Below are 24,384 nucleotides of genomic sequence, written 5' to 3' on the forward strand. Positions count from 1 at the left end.
TACTGGACTTTTTTATGTTCCTACTTGAAAAGGCAGTACTCATCTTCACATTTCACTACTACCCATACCATTTTTGCAAACGGCCCGGAATAATTTTCGCATACGGTTGCCCTAACCGTATGCATCAAATCGTATGTAAAAATACAACACTTTGCATGTGGGCAGGTCACCCGCATGGGCGCTTAAGCCGAGCGTATGCGAAGAGAAAAAATCATGGAAAAAAATAAAATTCCAAAAATATAAAAAAGAAAAAAAACAAGCGCCGCCGCCCGTCCGAGCTCTCACCGCCGCCGCTTCCTGTAGTAGATCAGCTTGGCGCAGCTCTGGAAACCGCCGTCGTTGCTGCACACCACGACCATGTGCAGCATGGAGTTCCCATCGGTGGTCACGCCTGGCGACGAGGCGGCAGCAGGACAAGGACGCCGTGGAGCGCCGTTCCACCACCTCCAGCCGCAGCAGCACGACGTCGCTGCCATGCTCGGGTTCCACCACCGCCAGCTGCTCCCTCTGCCGCAGCACCAGCAACAGCACCCGGAGGTGCCCCAAGATCCCAGCGCCGACGAGTTCATGCGGAAGCGCTACAAGGAAGCCGACGACCTGTTCAAGGACACCTCTCACCAAGACCCCGACGGCACCGCCGCCGGCGAGAGATCCGCTGCCGAGCACCGTCGCCGTGGCCGCTCGAGGACGGCGCCGCCCGTTCCGCCGTTGTCGTGTCCCCGCCGCCGGCCACCGAGCGCCGAGCTCGTCCCTAGGGCAGCGGATCCAGCCCTCCCGAGGAAGGCGCCGCTGGATCCGCCGCCGTCGGCGCCTGCCGACGCCATCTCGTGCCAGAGACGTACATGCGGACTATCTAATCGTTCGTATGAGAAAATATATTTTTGCATGCGGCTGTTTAAGAGTACCGCATGCAAAAATATTAATTTGGTATTAAATGAACTTCGAGTCGAATTTTAAGATATTAAATGAACTCATGTGAAAATGTTGTCAAAAGCAAAGTTGTAGAGCTCATTGAGATCTACCATTTTTCTTTTGTTAATTTCGTCATCCAAGCTTAATTGAACTATATAAAATTTGAATTTTAAAATATAAGAAATTCAAATAATTTTTCGGGTAGTAAATGATTTGAAATAAAAAAGATCAAAAACAAAGATGTCTAACTTATCAAGAATAACAACTTTTGTATTGGTAATTTTTCTGTATGACTTTGTTTGAATAGTTTGAATATGAATTTCAAATTATGACAACTTCAAACAATATTTTTAAATACTAAATGATTCCAACAGAAAAAATCATCAATAACAAAGTTATATAGCTCATCAAGATATATAACTTCTATTTCGGTCATTTCTTTATCTGATAAAGTGATTTGCAAGATTGTTCACAAAATTTACATCTCTTGTATAGTTATATAAAAACTAAATAAGAGATGTACATTTGGTGAATAATCTTGCAAATCACTTTCTCAGACGAAGAAATAATCAAAATAGAAGTTATAGATCTTGATGAGTTATACAACTTTATTATTGATGACTTTTTCAGATGAAATCATTTAGTACTTCAAAATATTATTTAAAATTTTGAAATTCAATTTTTTAATTGCTAAAACAAAGTCAGAAGAAAAAATAGCCAATATAATACCAGCAAGAACACAATAACATGATAGAGCATGATTTTAGAAATATTTAGGAAAAAATCATCTAATTTACAGTTCATATGAGTGAGATACACTTGTTTCAAATTTTTCAAAATTTGCAAAATTTATTTTCACAAATGGCTTCTTAAGTGGCCTGTATGAAAAAAATCGATTTTTCTATGCGGGCGCTTAAGGGAGCAGCATGGAAAAATAAACTAATTTTTGCATGCGGCCCCCTTAAGTGGCCCGTATGGGAAAATCGATTTTTTTCATACAGGCCACTTAAGCAACTGTCTAGGAAAATGACCATCGATTTTTACAGACGCTATTAGTTATGGTCCGTCTAGAAAAATAAGGGGGTCTCATAGAGAAAAATCAATTCTGTAGTAGTATTTTGAACTCAATAGCAGAAATAACACAGGTCGAAGCTAATTAAGTTACCACTGTTCAGATGAATACAATTTTCGTTCCACAGAGTACATCATACCTTTCTTATTTTATAATATTTTTATACACAACCATTTGCGGCAAGCTGTTCAAGGACCATGCACAGATCCATTTCTTGAACTATATATGTAATTTCAGATCATCCGTATTCAGCTTCGTCAGCACAGAGCTGAGTTGTTGATGTTTGGATGCATTCCGCTTCTTCTTCCTCCAATCCCACGGCTTCTCAGGGTTGTCATACGCCCAAAGCCCTCGACGTGCATCTTGCGCCATCTTTTCCCACTTCACAAATCACAGGGAGATTAACACCCTCATGAGAATAGAGTTCTTGAGCGAGATTGGGATTTCGATGGTGTATGACAATCCATCTTATTTTCTAAATGTTAAATTTAAGATCGATGCAGATATGTATGTATTGTTTAAAATTGGATCTAGTACTAGTTTAACTACCTTATTTTAAGTTGCAAAATCAGCATGGAGAGAATGTTCACACATGCAGGTGATGCACCAAACTGTTGTAATTAGTTTCAACACAAATAGAATTTGAGCTAAAATCACAAGTTGTGTTGATTTGGTTAGTCTGCAGAAACAATTATAGTGATATGACAATCTATGCACTATCAATAATACTTGTGATTTTGGAAGTACAAAATGGAATGCAGCACAATATATAAATATGCTAACCAAAAAATATACTACTGAATACACCACCATTGTTTATTGATCCATTTTACAATCCAACAACAAGTAACAAAAAATACCTCGAGGTACCAAATCGTTTCGGATCGTTGGATCTAACAGCACACATCCTACTTAGCTAGATCCAATGGTAAGAAATGATTTGGTACCTTAAGGTATCGCTATCTCGAGGTACTTTTGTTTATTACCTTTGCAAATTGCGGGCGTTTGTCGTAGGTCATGAAATGCCAGGCATGACCATTCACCAGCATTTGCTCCTGAAATGAAAGATCACGACATGCACAAACATTTACGACCAAACAAAAAATTTAATCGTTTGAATATGATATGATACGAATTAGAGCTTTACTCTTATCCTTCCTTTTGTACCGCAATGTACTCGTATCGTAGGACATTAATATTCTCACTCGTGCTATCCACTCCACGACTAAACTAGTACCTCGAGGTACTATGTAATCGTAACCGTTCAATTTATCATTACCAACTGTCGGGATTTTAGTACCACCTTGATCATGAGGTGTATAGCAGGAGTGAGGATTTTAGTACCTCACGGTATTAGTATCACACGGTACAGAAGGAAGAATGAGAGGAAACTCTACGAATCATGATATGATATGGCTCTCTGTTTCACCTGGACGAACACATTGTCACAGTAGATATCACAGACGAAGCGATTGAACTGGTCCTGCCCATAAACATGAAGTGTGACGCACTTCCAGGCGATGAGTTTCACCAGTGCATCTTGCGACTCCTTTCCATACTGCATGCCCATCTCCGGTGCATCGATGCCCCTGCCAATGCATGCCACTTAATTAAGCACTTATATTTCATTTAATTAATTAATTATTGCGTTGAGTTGTAATGTGTATGTATAATAGAGTCTGTATACCTTAGTCTAATTTCATATTGTCTTGCAACGATCTCACGGCCCCCATAGAAAATCTGCCTGCTCGTAGAGGTTAGTATGCTATGCCGTCTGTATGTAATTTGAATGGTGTACAGCTTTCGCTGTTAAGGGAAAAGTCAACAGCATAACAAGATTGATGTAATGGACCTGGGCTTGTTAACATTTGCAGCCCTTATGCGTCTTGATTTATAGTTGTGGAGAAAATGTAAATACATCCAATACTCTACAACTAGTGGTAATTTCGCCTCTGCATCATAGGTTTCCAACAATTGGAGCCCACATGTTATTCCAAGAGATAAACACTAGAAATTCTCGCATTAATAAATAAATCTAGAAATTTTCACGTTAATCGGAAAAAAAATCTTCACCATCCAATATACATAAAAGATATAATCAATAGCTAAGATTGATATATATAGCTTATGGCTGTTAATGAAACCTGCGTGATTTCACATGTTGAAAAACAAGACGGACTGAAATTCTAAATTTTTGTATCAAAATGCCAGTCTTACACCCTAGCTACCCGTAAGAAGTTTTTCTTTTTCCTTCTGCTTCTACTTATAAGCCAAAATTTGAAATTTTAAACATTAATTTGAAGTTGATATTGGGATTTTTTTTCTTCGTGGTTTATTTTTCAGCATATGCTTTTGGATAACTAACAACTCATATATAAAATTTTTACCCATAAATTATTTTTAAATCATTAATAAACAGTTTCATTTATGCTTATAATCAGCAACACAAGAGTCCCTATCTAAACTCTACTGGAAATATAGATTGTGCAACATTGAGATATCTATCTGCATATATACTAACTGGAGGCTCTCTTAAAAGCCACCACATTAATCATACAAATAAATAATGGCTAGACTGCATATATACTAACTGGAGGCTCTCTTAAAAGCCACCACATTAATCATACAAATAAATAATGGCTAGAACTTCTCACATAAATTAAAACATCTAGAAAATTTCACATAATCAAAGGAAAAAAAAGGAAGTCCAAGTAGACATATAGTTTAAAATATATGAAATTGGACATGAAGTATGAGAAATTAAAAGAAGAGTCCATCTAGAAGCAATAATTCAAAGTCGGAAATAAAAATATAACAAAATAAGTTATTGATTACAATATAAATTCCACAGTAAAACAAAAATTTTACTATAAAATTCAGAATATAAAATAAAGAGAATAAAAAGAAGAGTCCGTATAGAACATAATATGGACTAACTAAAATTTGAAATTAAGTAAATTGATTAGAATAGAAATTCCGAAAAAAAAGAAGTTTCACTGTGAAATTCGGAATAAAAAATTAACAGACTTAAAATAAGAGTCCATACAGAACACAACATGGATTAATTAAAATTCAGAAAATAACATAAAATAAATATATAATTTAATTACAACAAAAAATCCAAAGTAAATTAAACTGTTATTATAAAATTAGAAATAAAAAATAAATAGGATTAAAAGAATAGTCCATATAGAATGCAATTTGGACTAATAAAAATATAATAAGATAAGTAATTCGATTACAATGCAAATCCCAAAGTAAAATATAACTTTCGCCATAAGATGTAATTATATGAAATTTGGAACAAAAAATAAAAGAATTTATAAGAATTGATTTTGGAATGCAAGGTTGGGTAATTTGAGATTGTAAATTTTTGGCGGTATGAATAATGTTTATTTCTTATAAGATAAAAAAATTCAATTGTCAATAACACTCTTAAGTATCATAATAGATTAAGCTTACATATATGAATTAGAAACTCCTCTCTATTTCCATCCGGACCTATGGCCTAAAGAACGACACACGCAAATTCCGTAGTAAAATTATAAAATTATGAGCATTCCATTACATTTAAATTTGTAGTGGAGAGATAACAAGCTATCCCTTTCTTTCAAGCTGTCTAATCAACTATTTACGAATTTAAGTAGCTAACTCTAGATACAAATAAATTAAAATAAGAATTTGTGCATGTCGAAGGTAAAAAAATTTGTGTTCCAACTAATAATTTAGTGATGAATTAAATCTAAGTTTATGGTAAACAAAAAATAAAACAATATTGTAATGACATATTTCAAAATATTGATAAAATAAAATCTATCTATTAGAAAGGATCAAGCATGCATGGTGTAGAAGACAAAATAAAAGTTATCAATGATTTACAACGGGGCACTAGTGAAATTCAGAGAAATAAATTAGTCATACTTTGGACGGAAAGTAATTAACGTAAAACAAAGATAATCTAAGAAATTCAATTGACAAACACCTAATTCTATAAAATGTCATCGATGAACATGAGTTCTATGAAATGCCATTTTGTCTAAGAAATGGCATCGCCATTACTTCTAGGCGCATTGGGTAACGGTGGTAACATCATACCCCCTTGGCCAAATATTACACAACCGAGAAGGAACTGGACGGGTGGTAAAGTGGGCATCAAGCTCTCGGAGTTCGATCACCACTTCGCGGCACGCCATGCAATCAAAAGCCAAGCACTGGCAAATTCCGTGGAGGAATGGACACCGTCCACCACCCCCGAGCTACCCCTGGAGCCCGGAGCCGTTGACCTGGAGGATAGCATGAATCGCGGTCCACAAACCACACACTGGACAATGCATTTCGACGGCTCCCTAATTTTGCAGGGGGCTGGCGCAGGTGTTATCCTTACGTCACCCACCGGCGACATACTCCGCTATGTGGTGCGGCTTGTGTTCTGGATGACCAACAAAACGGCACAATATGAAGGGCTCCTTGCTAGACTACGAGCCGCGACGAGCATGGGATCCACCGCCTCCTGGTTCTAGGCGATTCATAGCTAGTCATCAACCAAGCCGCCGATACAGATCTATTTGCCTTTTTGGTCTGACCCCAAATTATTTTCTCATTATCTCAACAACTTTATCGGCCAACTTATATTCCCTTGCTTTATCTTCATTGTGCCAATATCAATGAGACTCTTCTGGCCGATACTGCCCCCCGAGTCGAATTCCTTGAGCAGCGTATTCATGAATTGTTGTCTTGATCAAGTCTTGTAACGTGCTCATCACAACTCCAGATTGATCGAACAAGGCACGACAAACCAATTCATCAACTGTATCTTGAAGTGTCTTGACCATCAGCTTGGGGAATTGAATCTTCTGAACGGACCCTTCTGGTGTCATGATGAAAGATTGAAGGCAACGCTTGTTAAGATCTGTCACATGTTGCTTCACCAGTTCCCTCTGCTCTTCCATCAAATCCTCCATCATGATCGAGTTCTTGGCATCTATTTCTTTGGAAGACATATCTGACTTCTGACCAGATGATGGTTTGTGAGTAAAAATAGCACACGTGTCCCACTAGGCGTGCCAAAAATATGTTGGCGTCAAAAATGTAACTCAACATGTCACACACGAAGGCTTGAGAGTCAATCTCAGACAGCTCCACTGCAGGACCTAAATTCTTAGAATGATGCGCTGGCGTGCTAGTTAGTTTGATCCTACAACTGACAAGATGAACAGTAAAACAAGCCGATCGACTACCGAGCCGATAGGTAACCAGATATTCAGCCGATCGGATATTGATGCTACAACGGTTAGCCGATAGGATAAACGGTCGGCTGTAAAAAGCTTGGATCGGCTAAAAACTTGATATAAATAGACTTGAATTAAATATTAGACCAACATAACCCGCCAAGTTACTTATTAACCTTAGTCGATCAGATGAGCCCCTATAACCAGATCAAACCAGACGTACATAGATCGGACTTAACCAAGAAAGTATGCAGTCGAGCACGACATAATTATAGGAAACATGAAGATTGATAAGGCTAATAAACAAACCAACGAATTACATGGAATAAACAATGAATCATGTATTACAATCGGCTAAACCCAACTTGCATGTAATTCTCATAAGCAGATGCAACATAAATAACTGCCAATCTAACATAAATAACTGCCAATCTACTAGATTGCACTGAACCGAGACAGTACTAGATTGAATATGTCAAATAGATAATATCAAACCAACGTAGATCGTCCAAAGTGCTCAATCGGATCAACTCAAAGCACGAAAGTGATCTACTTGAAACCGATACGATAACTAGCAATCGCATAACTTGATTAGAAGATTACACTTAACCGAGACAGTCCTAATCTCGTCGATGCGATTACCGTGGCCCAGCGGAACGTAGGACTTACCCCTCCGCCGGATATCGAAGCGATGCAGCACCGCATCAGGTGCCAAGTTCGGCCGGAGTTGAAAACCTTGGACAAGAGGGTGGCGATGCACCGAAATTTGGTTGATCTGATTGTAGATGCTTTACAATGACCCCGGGCATACATATTTATACCCTTGGGTGGAGGCTAGACCGTGTTGGACACGACATACAACTCCTAATAGATAAAAAGAAATAACAAACCAGTCCCATATGGACTCTATCTCTAACTTCTACTGGATAAAACACACACAAGCCCCGATCGGACTCTAATCTCTTAGAGATAAAAAAGTCCTAACTAACTCTAATTAATAGATACAATTAAATTACACGGACTCTGATTATTCCCGAATCTATCTGCAACATTCTAGGCCCAATCAGACTCTATTTCTTATCTGATCCATACTCCATCGGCTGAATCTAAGTCGTATGCCGCCTAGTCTTCTTATCCGATTGTCATGTTTCCTATCTGATTCGGTCTTTAATCATAGTATAATCTCCAGCGGCGATTATCCAAATCCTGGCGTTAACACAAGCCCCCCAGTTTTGGAGTATGATATCTCATACATCAAAGTTATCTTATCTACTCTGGCTTTGATAACTAAAAAATTTTTCTTCCTCTACCTCCTACTGCAATCGGCTTTCATGAACCGATACTACTTGAATGGGATGGGCCAAACTTGCAAACTCGTGGCAACAGAATTTGTCTTTGATATGATCTAGCAGTCCTCCAAATGCAAGCTCTGCCAACTGTTTATCATCCAAGCTCAAACCATAGCATCGGTTGCGGACATTACGGAATCTTTGTATGTATTCCATAGCTGATTCTCCTTCCTGCTGCTTAACCAGAATTAAATCCGTAAGTCTCATCTCATCCATGCCAACAAAGAAGTATTTATGAAATTGCTTCTCTAGATCGGCCCAGCTTCGGAAAGAATTTGGAGGTAATGATGAAAACCAGGTGAATGCCGATCTGGAAAGGGACAGTGAGAACAACCTAACCTTCAGGGTATCATGAGCCGATGTCTCTCCACACTATGCTAGGAATCGGCTAACATGTTCAATTATAGAAACATCGTCTTGCCCTGAAAATAAGGAGAATTCTGAGATCCTATATCGGCGTGGCAATGGAACCCTATCAAACCACTCAGGATACGGTCGCCGATACAGATCTATTTGCCTTTTTGGTCTGACTGCAAATTGTTCCCTCATTATCTCAACAACTTTATCAGCTAACTCATCTTCCCTTGCTTTGTCTTCATTGTGCCAATATCGATGAGACTCTTCTTGCCGATACTGCCCCCCCGAGTCGGATTCCTTGAGCAGTGTATTCATCAATTGTTGTCTTGATCAAGTCTTGCAACGTGCACATCAAAACTCCAGATTGACTGAACAAGGTGTGACAAAGCGATTCATCAACTGTATCGTGAAGTGTCTTGACCATCGGCATGGGGAGTTGAATCTTCTAAACTGGCCCTTCTGGTGTCATGACGAAAGATTGAAGAAAACGCTTCTCAAAATCTGCCACATGTTGCTTCACCAGTTCCCTCTACTCTTCCGTCAAATCCTCCATCGTAATCGAGTTCTTGTCATCTATTTCTTCGGAAGACATATCGGACTTTTGACCAAACGATCGTTTGTGAGTAAAAATAGCACACGTGTCCCACTGGGCGTGCCAAAAATGTGTTGACGTCAAAAATGTGATTCCACGTGTCACACACGAAGGCTTGGGAGTCAATCTCAGACAGCTCCACTGCAGGACCTAAATTCTTAGAATGATGCGCTGGCGTGTCAGTCAGTTTGATCCTGCAATTGACAAGATGAACAGTAAAACAAGCCGACCGACTACCGAGCTGATAGGTAACCAGATATCCGGCCGATAGGATATTGATACTACAACGGTTAGCTGATAGGATGAACGGTTGACTGTAAAAAGCTTGGATCGGCTAGAAACTTGATATAAATAGACTTGAATTAAATATTAGACTAACATAACCCGCCAAGTTTCTTATTAATCTTAGTCGATCGGACGAGCCCCTATAATCAGATCAAACCAGACGTACATAGATCGGACGTAACCAAGACAGTATGCAGTCGAGCAAGATATAATTATAGAAAATACGAAGATCGATAAGGCTAATAAACAAACCAACGAATTACTTGGAATAAACAATGAATCGTGTGTTACAATCGGCTAAACCCAACTTGCATGTAATTCTCATAAGCCGATGCAACATAAATAACTGTCGATCTAACTAAATCAAGCCGATTGGTATAAAAATAGCATAGTAAGGCAATCGGCTACTCTATTGATGTAAATATGATAAGCATGTAGATCGGTAAAAATCATCGGCTATAGACGGTAGACAAACAACTAAGATCTATAAAATATCTAGCCCGGATTGTTAAGAATAATCGTAGAAGATCGGACCCAACTGAGACAGTTCAAGATTAGGCCTAGCAATGTCAGGCTAGATAATAAACAGATCTAGATTGCTATCAAGCCAATGAGCCGACGACTGATAACTTATCGTCTGGAACTCTGATAAAACAATGAACAAAACACATCGATCTGATATAAACCATCTGATAAACGTAATCTACTAGATCACACCAAACCGAGATAGTAGTAGATTGAATATGTCAAATAGATAATATCAAACCAACGTAGATCGTCCAAAGTGTTCGACTGGATCAACTCAAAGCACGAAAGTGATGTACTTGAAACTGATACGATAACTAGCAATCGCATAACTTGATTAGAACATCGGACTGAACCGAGACAGTCCTAATCTCGCCGTTGCGATTACCGTGGCACGGCGAAACGTAGAACTTACCCCTCCATCGAAGATCGAAGCGATGCAGCACCACGTCAGGTGCTAAGTTCTGTCAGGGTTGAAAACCTCGGACAAGATGGTGGTGATGCGCCAAAATTTGGTTGATCTGATTGTAGATGCTTTACAATGACCCTAGGCATACATATTTATACCCTCAAGTAGAGGCTAGGCCCAATACAACTCCTAATAGATAAAAAGAAATAACAAACTAGTCCTATATGGACTCTATCTCTAACTTCTACTAGATAAAATGCACACAAGCCCCGATCGTACTCTAATCTGTTAGAGATAAAAAATCCTAACTAATTGTAATTAATAGATATAATTAAATTACATGGACTCTGATTATTCCTGAATCTATCCACAACATTCTAGGCCCAATTGGACTCTATTTCTTATCCGATCCATACTCCATCGGCTGAATCCGAGTCATATTCCACCTAGTCTTCTTATCCGATTATCCTGTTTCTTGTCTGATTCAGTCTTTAATCACAGTTTAATCTCTAGCGGTGTTTATCCAAATTCTGGCATTAACACTTGCGTTGAGGAAGTACGACGTATGGAGCGCCGTTTCGATGGGCTCGAACTTCGGCACGTGCCTAGAGAGGATAACACGTTGGCCGATGAGCTCTCTAGGCTCACGTCTGCGTGAGCCTCACCCCCTCCCGACAACTTTAAAGAAAGGCTCGTCTAGCCATCAGTGAGCCCCGAAAGACCCCACGAGCCACAGACACCACAGGGGCCTTCGGAGCCCGATGGTGCAACCCTGATGGGTCAGACCAGGTCAGACCCCGTCGAGCCCGAACAATCCCGACTGGTCGCTTGGATGATAGGAATCCAAGACTAGTTACAGGACAAATCGTTACCCACTAAAGAGATGATGTGAGAAGAGTTATACAGGTTCGGGCCGCCAAGAGGCATAATACCCTACTCCTGTTGCTTATGCACTATATGAATCGAAACATACAAGTCATTATGGGGAGTCCAAAAAGAGTCCAAAAAAGGTCCCCTTCTCAATAGGGCAGGACCTCCTTTTATAGTAGAAAGGGGTCACCATATTGCCCACCTTTCTACCAACTCCTAGTCATAGGTTATCATCATGCTTCTGTTGAAAGCTACCTGGCGCGCCAGCTGGTTGCTGCGACGCCATGTTGGCGCCACGCCACCCTTGCTCAATCCCATCCGTCAGAGGGTAGGTGATGTGGGCAGTTGTGCTGCCCTTGCTTGGTCCCATCAGTCGGTGGGTTGGTGCCTGTATGGCATTTAATGCGGTGCAGACGCACGCCTTTATCCACCACGAGGGCCGTGCGTGCCCCCGGCCCTCTCCCATCGCAATAAATGCGGTGGTCGAGTTCCAGGACTACGCCCTCCTGCCATATGGGCCCCACAGCGCCTTAGGGGCATACCACGGGGGTCGGGGGTGCCCCAATCCTCCATTAAGTGCTATAAGATGAACATTATATTTAATGGTGCGAGATAGACGGAACCTTAATGGCGATGACATTTCTTAGATTAAGTTGTTTGTACAATGATATTTTGTAGAACTCGTACTATCAATTATATTTTTTAGATTTAGGCGTTTGTCATGGTATTTCTTGGATTTTCTCAAAAACTAATTGTCAGTAAACTCATCAACTGAGAGTTCCCAAGTATTGGAAAAAATTGAAATTCCGACATTTATATATAAAATCCATGCAGATGCACGGGTTGAAGGCTAGTTAGAGGTCAATAGGCAGAGAATATATGTTTTTCTTCATGTACAGTAAATTGTTTCACAATTAGTGCCGTTTTAATTTTTTTGGGGGGACACTTTTCAGTTATATGTTAAAATTATTTCGTTCTACGATATGCAATCTGTAACTTATTCTATAAGACATTTTCCAATATTGTTTTACTCGGTTTGATTAGCACTCCTTTCTCCCCACAAATTTAAATCCCATTTGAGCAAAACTGAATATATATCAGCATACTGAAAGTCAATTTGAGAGAGAAAAGACAGAGAGGATACTACCTCCGTCCCATAATAACTTTATTTTTCGTTTTTTCGTATCCAATGTTTGACCATTCGTCTTATTTGAAAATTTTGTAAAAAACTTAAAAAAATTAGTCACGCATAAAGTGCTATTCATATTTTATCATCTAGTAAAAATAAAAATACTAATCGTAAAAAAGTTTCAAATAAGACGAAAAGTAAAAACATTGTATCAAAAAACTGAAAAATGATCTTTTTTCAGGACGGAGGTAGTATTAAATAAACCTCGCATGCTGATATACAGGTGGTGATTGTTTTGACTTTTTAAGACATTAGTGAAACGTATATAATTAGAGAACAATTTTTTTTCAGATTTTCCTCTCTTCTTCATTAACTCATCAGCTAGTTCTCTGTTGAAATTACTGTACACGTGGAGCAATGACTCTGCCCCAATTCCATTTAGCCTACACTGATTGATTACCTATGGTTTCGAAAAAAAGGCAATTTTGATTCCAAGAATATGAAGAAGTATAAGAAAAAGTTCAGTTTGCATACTTATGCCCAGCATTTTGGAGACTTGTTTGCAGATCATCTGCTCTTTCCTGCTTCCTTTTTTGCCTTCTAGAGTTGGGATCCTGACCACCTGCATCCAAATCCTCACACACTTCTATAGGAATCGCTGTGTCGACATAGGCAGTAAAGCCATCACCGTCTACTATGCGTTTTGCATTAACCTGATGAAAGAATTGATTATTTTGTGAGAATTAATCACCAGTTTACGATATTTGCTGCCAAGTCGAAATAACACGATGTTTTGTGACAAAATCTGGTGTTATCTGACCGGCAAAGTTTTTAGCACGAACAGCACGCCCTTAGGTATCGATGGTGGATGTGTTGTTTCTGATGCCTCTTTGGGGGTTGGAGGAATTGGAAATCCATAAAATGCAAGAACTCCCTGGGGACAAAACACATGAGTGAATTGATTGCTTGAAATTCTGTAAATTGTAACTGTATACTGCATTTTTAATCATTTAGCTATAATTTACTTTGTTTACAAACGGTCTTAGTTGTTCTAGCATATCACTCATGCATTGCAATTGAATATTAAAAAAGTATCGTTAGCCTGTTATTAAAGTAGAGTTAATAAAAGTGGTTTGATATATATGTCTTAGTTATTTTTTCTTTCAAAATAGGAGGGAGTTGGTGGTGGTAGATGGCAGATTCACGGTCACCCACCATCACCATTGCTTCTTGTGCAATACCTGTATTAGGGGTATCCGTAGACTACATGTATACATACAGTCGTAGGGGTACTGAATAAGAAGAAGATTATATCGGTATGGTATCAACCAGAGTTTGGTTACGGCTGGATTCATGCCGCCTATACTGGATTCGAGTTGTAATCGAATTAGGATAGATCTTAGTCTCATTAGATTAGGACTCTATCTGTAAGCCCTATCCCCCACTATATAAGGGGATAGGGGCACCCCTCATGGGGAGGGCCAGACAGACGGCATATTTAGATCAGCTATCTTCTAGTTGATCTGCCCACGATCCAATACAACCACCAAGCAGGAGTAGGGTATTATCTTGCTAGTCGAGAGCCTGAACCTGGGTAACCCTGTGTCTTCATCCTAACCATCGATCTTTACGCTTTGCTAGTCACCCCATATATATTGCCGACATCCGAATTGTCAACAGTTGGCGCGCCATGTAGGGGAAGCTACTCCGAGGTCTTCGACGAGATCAATGGACCCAAACTTGAAGATCATAAAGACAAAGTTTATCCCGGGGCAAATCTTCAAGTTTGGCGGCATCAACTTCCTCGCCGATCAGGGTGGTGCGCTCTCCTACACGTGTTCAGATTCATCTGGGCCTGAGGAGGATGTGTGCCGCTTTGAACCAAGTAACTCAGCGCTGTTTCAAGATGAGATCCAATCTAGATCTCACCACACCGAGCTGCAGTCTCCTGAGTTAGCGCCTCCGCCGCTTGGGATTGAGGTCAATGCAAAGCCGACTGGTCAAGTCACCGCATCAAACACCTGCAGCACCTCGGGAAGCTTCGTTCCCCCTAGAGAGGTCATCACCATCACTCGGGCAACAATCACCGAGGTTGAGAAGAAGTGGCAAGAGCAGCAAGCAGCCAAGCTGGCCGGAGAACAGCGGCAGGAAGACGAACGCCATCGACTTGAAGACGAAGCCAGACGCCAACGCGAGAATCAATCTCGCGAACAACTAAGGAGCCAGTCGGGCAAAGTACAGCGCGATCTACTCCACACACGGGTTGGGGGACATGCAGTTTTTAAGACCCCTTGACAAAACATCCCAGCGGCGGCGGATCTACTTGGCAACATCGTTCAGCAGCTACCTCAACAAGATCTACCGATGGTTGAAACCATCACCAAGATCAAGGCAATGGTGACTACAGCTGCGATCCAATACTCGTTGCAACGCAACTCGGGAACACCCCCGGTACGGTAGGAGGCTTAGTCGTCTAGGTCACCCCGATCTAGATCGAACGTTTCCAAACGACCATCCGGAACTCGGCCACCGACTAGTAACAGATCGCATCGAACGTCTCCCGACCCAGATCAGAGGAAAGACACAACCAGTAAGCAACGCCGTCTCAATGACGAAATCCGCCAATTGGATAAACAACGCCAAGACCTTGAGGCCGAGAAGAAGCGTATCTACCAGGAAGATAGCTTCAACCTCCGCCGAAAGATCAAACGCCAATGTCAAGCCTGTCAGGAAGGTGGTTGTTGGGACGGCGAACATCAGAGCCGTAGTCGGGGGTCTAGACATCGGTCACCCGAGAGCTCAGACACCGACATGGTTGACGGTGTAGCGGCCTTCACCAAAAACTTGAGCCAACTTACTTGGCCGACTGCTTTCAGGCCGACTGGCATCAAGAAGTATGACGGCTCCACCGACCCCAAGGCTTGGCTAACAGTGTACACCATGGCTATCCGAGCAGCCGGCGGTGACACTAAAGCAATGGCCAACTATCTACCAGTCGCTCTGGATAACTCGGCTAGACATTGGTTGTTGGGACTCCCCAAACAGTCTATTGACTCCTGGGCAGAACTCCGCAATCGTTTCATAGCCAACTTCCAGGGCACTTAGGATAGGCCACGACCCAAATACGACCTATACCAGGTCCAACATAAGAAGAACGAATCTCTCCGGGCCTATATCAAACGATTCTCTAAGGTTCGCAGCCACATCCCCGACATCAAGGATGACGTGGTCATTGCCGCCTTTCGCAAAGGCATGAAAGATGAGCCATTTATCGCGAAGTTCACTCGCAAAGAGCCGACTACAGTCAAGGATCTCTTCGACATGGCTAACTCCTATGCCGCATCGGCAGATGCAGTCTCTGCATCTCGTTCCGACCAGCACGACGACTCAGACGACAAGAATCAAGAAAGTTAAATCTACTGCTCATGAGCTCTTCGTCTGTTTACTAGATCGACGTCTGGATGCGGTTATACGACTTCGTGGCTACACCCTACTTACTGTTCTGAAGCAGGTAAACGACGCTATGCTTCGCGCTGGCTAAGTCCGCCCGGGGGCTGTCAGGATGGGCACACGCCGCAAAGCCAACTCATCTCACGACTAAGAGACATACAACAGTAAAAGACTACTGGCAAACAGATTAACACCAAACATAATTGAAGTCCGCCGAGTGGACAAAACGAAATGAGTGGTCATCAGTGACCCTAGTTTCCAACAGAAGGTCGTAGGTTCTTCATCAACTTCATCACCACTGAGATCATCGTCGCCGAATGGAGATCTCTTCACCAAGTCGGCCACACCCGTTCATCCTCGCCGAGTGGTGATCCCATCACCATATCGAAAGCATGCACCGTCACCGTGTCGGACGCATCAAATTCGTCGCCGCTGAGCGGTAATCTATTTACCATGTCAGCCATGACTCTATTCGACGTTAGGATCGTCACCACCAAATCATGATCGCATCCGTATGTCGGCCGTCATCATCAACGAGAGAACTTATGGAATATCGAACAGCTAAGTCCCTTTCATACTTAGTACATTTTTCGTAAAAACCTCCTCTTTCTCCATCCTTCGACTGCCCACGCCGAGTGGTTTTCACACTCAGCAAGACAGTCGGGGGGCTCACTGTATTATGTCATACGGTTCTTTTAAAAGTCTATTGTTTAAAAGCTCTTTTTTGATCACGAGATCAATATCTGAATAAAGCTAAACAAACTTCGCGACTACGCCCTACTTACCGTACCAAACCGAGTAATACGCTACGCTCTGCATTGGCTAAATCTACTCGGGGGCTGTCAGGATGGGTACACAGCATAAGTTCACACAGCTCATTTCAGATTGCGAGATCTAAATCAGAATAAAGATTTAAAGCAATAGCAAAACGATTTACATTACAGACAAACAAATGTCTTGCAAAAGACAGGTTACTGCTAATGACTATCTTTCCTATTTGCATGTTAAAGGTCCGAACTATGGATTCGGCACCGGCTTCAGTCTCCTCCACTAGCGCCAACACCTTCTCCGAGTCGCAATCGGCTGTAAAATCTTCGACGGTGGCTAAAAAGACTACCTAGGGGCAAAGGGACTTCATTATGGCGAAGGCTTAATGAGCTGCAATCATCGCCATGTCCCTTACCCCCTCGGCCACGTGCTCGGGTACCTCATTAAAACCTCTCAAGGATTTTATTGGGTGGCATGGAGCTGAAGCTGGTCATCATAGTCTCGAACGACCCAAAGATCGCCAAGGCTGCAGAAGCAAACTGGTCCCGAGTAGCTTTGACTACATTAAGTCGGGCGTCGAGGTCAGCTACTGTGGCACGGGTGCTCTATCGCACCAAATCTCCAAAATTGCCGAACTAAAATAGTTCAACGGCTCAAAATCTCCAAAACCAACTAAGTGTTACTATGTCCCTTCGTGAGCCTAGCGGACCGATGCGTAAAACTCGGTGTTAGCATAGTTGATACCATGTCGACGAGGACGTTGCGAGTTTATGGTCCGCCCAAATGGTGACATAAAATTCGTGATTTCCCACATTTCGGGAATCAACGATACGCCTATGTTATGAGCCCATGGCCGCACTCGTACATGCGTTAGTTGATATCGCCCATGGCACTTAATTGCGGTTTTCAGCCTGTGCCTAAACTTTGAGTAAAACCAAATATACTCGGTACTAACTACTCGGCTGTAACGGTTAAGCCAATTGGCGTAACCTATTTCACGGGCAGAACATAGCCGAAGGTTGTATGTCTGGGGAGACACGGCACAAAAATCACCTCCAAACCACTTGGGTTCAAATCGCTCGAAGAGAGCAACCAGAGCTAGGTACCACTCGGGTCCGGAAGCACTCAGAATAGTGTTGCTCGAGTCGGAAAACTCGAAACTTTGAGAAACATCTTTTGGGTAACAGTCCATACAAGACTCTATGTTTAATTGTTATGCATTTAAGCATAGAGTCGGAGGCTACACCTATTAGGTGCATCTCCAATGCACCTAAGTTTTTTTTATACAGTCTCCAAAAGACTATGTTTAATTGTTACGCATTTAAGCATAGAGTCGGGGGCTACACCTAATAGGTGCATCTTCGATGCACCTATTCCTTACTTCCATTCGGAGCCATCCACAGCCTCTACAATCATCACAGAGTACTCGGGATCACTCGGGAAGCACTCGGATACTGTGTGAAGATACGCCTGATGATCAACAATCCACACGGATGCTTTGCGCGGCTATGTACAACTCAGGGAGCTGTTGTGGAATACCTGTACTAGGGGTATCCGTAGACATGTATACATACAGTCATAGGGATACCGAATAGGAAGAAGATTATATCGGTATGATATCAACTGGAATTTGGTTACGGCTGGATTGCATGCCGCCTATACCGGATCCGAGTTGTAACCGAATTAGGATAGATCTTAGTCTCATCAGATTAGGACTCTATCTGTAAGCCCTATCCCCCACTATATAAAGGGGATAGGGGCACCCCTCATGGGGAGGGTCAGACAGACGGCATATTCAGATCGGCTATCTTCTAGTTGATCTGCCCATGATCCAATACAACCACCAAGCAGGAGTAGGGTATTATCTCGCTAGTCGAGAGCCTGTACCTAGGTAACCCTATGTCTTCATCCTAACCATCGATCTTTACGCTTCGCTAGCCACCCCATATATATTGCCGACATCCGAATCGTCGACATTTCTTTTTACAGGAGTATAGATGTAGTGCCAACAGCTGATATTCTGATGATTTCTGTGGACTTGTTCATATGCATTGATAATAGGCATATAATAAAATGTATATGCAACGCATCACCAGGTATTGATTTGTTTTTTTTAAAACACACATCGTATTGAACAACTTTAGAATCTTAACAAATGACATGTTTAATTTTAGAGTGAAATGCATCAGCGGTCCCTAAACTTGTGTGCATGTATTATCTAGGTCCCTGAACTCTTAAAATACATTTTTGGGTCCCCAAACTTGTTCGGGGTTGTCAAATAAGTCCAAACTGGCTCCAACCTGCTTTATCCGCTGACGTAGCATGCCACGGTGGCGCCTACGAGAAGGGAGAATAAAGAATAAGGAGGAGAGAGAGAATGAGATGTGGGACCCATATGGCACCACCAACATGTAAGCACCACCGTGGCATGCCACGTCAGCGGATGGAGCGGGTCGGAGCCCGTTGGGACCTATATGACACCCCGGACAAGTTCGGGGACCCAAAAATTTATTTTGAGAGTTCTAGGACCTAGATGACACATACACACAACTTTAGTGACCGCTGGTGCACTTCACTCTTAATTTTATCTATACAAGTGAAATTTGCAACTACTCTAATACCTTAAGAAATTACCTCCAAATTAGTTTGTTGTATCCCTCTCAGGGCTGTAGCAACTAGTGTGGCTGCATCTGTCGATGACCGGGGTGGACATTTAGTGTTCTTGTATGCGGCCAATATTTTCACATACCTATCAAAAGTGAATGAATGAAATTAATTTGCACAAACAAAATTTTAGCATAATTTGCATTTTAGCACCCTCAAGGGTGGAAAATATTCAATTTTCAACCTCTCCTCTAATTCAGACCAGACGATTTGTTACCATAAAACTCACAACCTTTCATGTCACCTTTCCACTAGCAATCGTTCTTTTCATAAAGCTGCCAATAGAGCTAAGAATGAACAATGCGCTAGATAAATATTGTAACTTATTCTTTTCCTTCCAAATTAGTTTTGTAATCATCAGGTTTAGTCTGAAATCAGGCTAGAATATAATATGGGTTGTGCGTGTCCTTAAACTCTTGGCTCATATGGATGGATGTGATTTAGCTTCAACATAATGAGGAAATTAAGAAGTAAATGTTCAAACTCCCCTAAATTTTCAATTTGAGACTATCCCAACAATAACTAAATTTTCAACGTAGAACAATTCCAACAATTCTCCCGTCACACGTTCGTGCCCACGACACTAACCAGCATCTAACAAGGCCATTTCACCGGGCTTTGGGTCTACACCCATATTATTTATTCTATATATTTTAATAGAAAATTACGGTCAAATGTAGATTTAGGAGACCACGTCGTCGTTGAAACCATACAAGTTACCAAACTGGAGAGAGAGTATGTATTTTCAAAAGAAAACTATGACAATTGATCATCAGGAATGATAATAGTGATAATCATAGCATTTAATAATAACTTCTATATTCAATATTCACTAATAATTAGAAAAATTAAGAAAAATGTTCAGAAGCTGTTAAATTGGGATCTTCTCTCCTACCTACCATGTAACTTGCTCCACCTTAGACGACGATGTAACATGCCGTGCAAGCCCCTCAGGGACCTAAAATAGGACAACAAAATCCAGTTAAAAGAACATATCACAAACAAAATAGTGATGCCATCACGTACATAACATTAGCAAGAAGAAACACATGACTCCGGGAAGAGCAATTTAATTACCCGGGAGGTTGCCGCGAGGTTGACCAGGTCACGCTCCAGGGAGGAGGCGCCATGAGAAGCCAGAGGTGATAGGTTGGTCCCACATGTCAGTACCGGTACAAATACATGGTTATCTTTCTCATCACTGCACCTAAAAGGTGTGTGTATATATAGTACCAATCATTAGTAAGCCTTTAATTCGTGCTTTTCGGCCGGGCATCAAACTGTTTTGTTATTCAATACATTTTGAAAAATAGAAACAAATGGTACTACTACCGGGGTGATAATGGACCAAGATTCTTGGTTCTTTCATAACCCTACTAAATCCTTAAAAATTTTTAGCTTAAAAACCTATATAATTTCAGCATACCCCATTTTGGACCCTAACCCATAAATTTTGTATAGAAAAACTTAAGTCCTTTACCACCCCTAGGTAGTACAATTAATTTATATTTTCAGCGTGGAATAAAAAAAATCGTGTACAACTTGATATGATATGCTGAAAAATAAAATATGATTAAAAAACGCCCCAAAAATCAACCCCAAAATGTTAAAAATAAGAGTGTCAATAACAGCATTAGTGCGTTGACAATTTATAGATCTTGCATTCGTGTCAATTGCAAAACTTAGAATTCAGGAAAACAAAAAAAACAAAAGAAACCAAAAGCTGTTAGGATCTCAGCCATACCGATTAGGATGTGTCTTCCTGTATGATGTATCGTTATGTCTGGGTCCTGCTGAAACCTAACAATATGGCAAGCAGTGTATTATTTATGACCCGGCAAAACACTAGGAGAAATGGTGTCGAGAAATTAAATGGTATAACATTAAATGTTCTTTACATGTTGCCAATTCTAAAAATTTTTAGAATCTAAACGCACCCTAAATTACACCCACCTTACGACCTACGGTTCTTCCGGTCAATGTTCCGCATAAAAAACACATGGCACCTTTTGGTTCCATCTTTTTTAGAAGCCAAAAAAATCTCCAAATAAAACAAAGAGAATTTATAGTATTTACTTTACAGTGTCAAGGTTTATTCATCTTGTCTTTTGGCAGAAGAAGATAAAAAAAAAGTGGACAGGTCTGAAATAAAAAAAAGTGTGACACTTTAAAAAAGTTGAAGTGATGACGTAGGCTCTATGACTTCACCAGTAACGCATGCACGTAGTAACACGCGCTGGGAGCCTGGGCCCTGGGACTACAGTCCTTGTAACTCATGATTCAACACTAAACTCTATTATTTTTCTGAAGGTAGAAGTGGCCATTTGAAGTTTCTTTGCCTGCAGCAGTACTAGGAGAAGTTTTGGAGGCGTCTTCAGTGAGATAATAACAAAAAAAATCCAGTAGTCCATCTGTTCAGACTACCATGAGATCAATATGACAGTTATTTGAATTACCGTAGATGTGAATTCCAGTTTTAGGAAATCGCGACACTGGGCGCTGGTCTTCTCTACCCTGACTCCATGGCGGTAGCCCAGAGGAGGCTGCTGCCGCTGCCGCCTAGGTCGCGGTGGTGGCGGTGACAATGGCAGTTGGTGGTCAGCCGAACGCAGAGGCTGGTAGTAGTAGAGTAGCCTTGATGAGGGCGAAGAGTAGCTGTAGTTGGGGAAGTGATCAGCGCGGCCATTGCCGCCGCTAATTCCTTGGTCTTCTCCGTCAAAGCAACTGATGAGGCACCTCAGGATGTTCCCCATGGAGCCCTAGTTTTGTGTTTGATCTGCTGGCTGCTACTCCATGATCTCCATCCCTCTAGTTTGCCATCAGCTCTATTAATATGAGAGTGATGGAATCATAGCAAGTTACCTGCTTACTTGTGAGCTAAGGAGCTAAAAGGATGCTAGTGCTATAGTGTGGTCAAGTCTTCGCCAATAATATGCATCCCATCACCTGAATCAAGGGTACATCCGGCTAAACTACTCCTCGGTTTCCGTTAGCATGTTTTTTAAGCTACTAAATAGTGTATTTCGTGCAAAAGTTTCTATACAAAAATTATTTTAGAAGATCAAATAAATCTATTTTTAAAATTTTTAATGAGCAATACTTAATTAATCATATACTAATTACGTTTATCGTTTTCCGTGCAGCTAATGGGCTTTTGTAACACGCAGCCAAAAGGTGAAAGTTTATCAGCAAATCTCTTCCGTCCATATTTGATCATACCATTGGGACTGATCATACTCCAAAGTAACCGTACTGTGTCATTACTTTCAAAAGCCAAAAGATGTGTGCTCTGCCTGCCTGCCTATGGACCAAATCGATCATGTTGGTAGTAAGTGTATAGTAGTGGAAAGAGGATACTTAATCAGTGAGGCAATTGCTTTTAGTACGACTCATGGAGTCATCCTGTCCAACATGCGGCGACCTCATGATGCGTTCTCACCACTGATGACATGGAAAAGGATATAAACAACGCTCCCTTTCTGGAAAGTAAACAGTGAGTTAGGTTTGGATCAGTGCAATCAAATGTTCAGTTTCATTGTTCCAATCATCCATCCCAACAGAAAGCTGTTGCATCTCTAGAATCTCTAGTGCTAATCCATAATGTTAGAGAAGTGTTGCTCTGTAGTGTAAAAGAAGTGGTACCATTTGACAGCTTTGTTTTTTTAAGCATCATCAAATCATTCCCTCCTGTCTTGGCTTTATATATTGGAAGTTCCATAGAAATGTTTGTCACAACAAAACATAATGGTACTGTATCGTGCTTCATTTCTTTCAATATTTATTAGAGTATTCCCACATATGTCTTTTGAAACACAGCATATTGCAATGGAATCACTACTGCATAACAGCTCAAATGTACTTCCATATCAGTACCGATTAAATTAAAATCATCGTTGAAAGGGTCTTCCCGCCTAAATCCATGCACCTGGTATATAATATGCTCATGCTAAGGCTATTGCTGCTATATCAATTGCCAAATTTATTTTCATATAAAAATACAATCAAGCTTAAAACTTATCCACATTATATATTAAATATAACTAACGCAATGTGCAAATAATGTATATATATATATACACACACAATGGTGCTACACAAAGCGCCATACAAACGATGCGCTTTACAAAACAACGTAGCACGTCACATAGCAATCGACCAACCATCCTCCACGTCAACCCAACCCCTCTCCCACCACCATCACCCCCTCCCACCGTGGAGTTAAAATTTAACTGATAATAACATGGAAGGAATGTGTGTGTTTACTGGTTGAGGAGTTAAAAATTAACTGAAGACCACCATAGATTTTAGTCCCCACGAAGGTTTACGGAGTTAAAAATTAACTAATCACAACGTAGGTAGCATGGTGTTGTGTGTTGAATCAAAAATTAACTTAAAAGTGATTGTCCACTTATTGAACAATGTGTTGGCTGTTTAGTTAAAAATTAATTCGCGTTCACTGGCTTGTATTCGTGCTTCAGTAAGTTAAAATTTGACTGAAAAGAGTCAAAACTTAACTCATTTTATTCAGGCCATCCCGCAAGTAATTTAAATAGTTAAAATTTAACTATATCTTGTATATGCGGGGTAGTTGCTCTATTGGTGGATGGTGTGGGGCCTGGCTTGGTTGCGATGTGTCACACACCGTGTATTATATAGCGCTCAGAGCGCTGTAGAGCAGTTATATATATATATATACACACACACACAGTGAGTTGCAACTCACGGGCTGCTCCATAAGTCGGAGTCCAAAAACATATCAAATCTCCTCTAAAAT

General features: G+C 41.0%; 1 protein-coding gene across 2 annotated transcripts; it reads right to left on the reverse strand.

Moving 5' to 3' along the window:
• Nucleotides 1-1,983: 1,983 nt before the first annotated feature.
• LOC102721792 (probable staphylococcal-like nuclease CAN4) lies at nucleotides 1,984-22,449 on the reverse strand. Of its 2 annotated transcripts, none has more exons than XM_015843359.2 (11): nucleotides 22,067-22,449; nucleotides 21,355-21,410; nucleotides 20,688-20,811; nucleotides 20,510-20,568; nucleotides 19,581-19,695; nucleotides 13,549-13,662; nucleotides 13,263-13,441; nucleotides 3,672-3,728; nucleotides 3,414-3,573; nucleotides 2,971-3,039; nucleotides 1,984-2,365 (listed from the first exon to the last, which is right to left on the reverse strand). In XM_015843359.2, exons 1-11 carry the CDS (start codon nucleotides 22,361-22,363, stop codon nucleotides 2,204-2,206), a joined length of 1,392 nt encoding a protein of 463 aa, XP_015698845.1. In that variant the 5' UTR covers nucleotides 22,364-22,449; the 3' UTR covers nucleotides 1,984-2,203. The 2 variants fall into 2 exon arrangements, with proteins under 2 accessions (XP_015698845.1, XP_015698844.1); XM_015843358.2 differs by having other exon boundaries at nucleotides 20,688-20,817.
• Nucleotides 22,450-24,384: the final 1,935 nt, after the last annotated feature.

Source organism: Oryza brachyantha, chromosome 12 (assembly GCF_000231095.2).
Source record: "Oryza brachyantha chromosome 12, ObraRS2, whole genome shotgun sequence".
In the NCBI taxonomy this organism is placed as follows: Eukaryota; Viridiplantae; Streptophyta; class Magnoliopsida; order Poales; family Poaceae; genus Oryza; species Oryza brachyantha.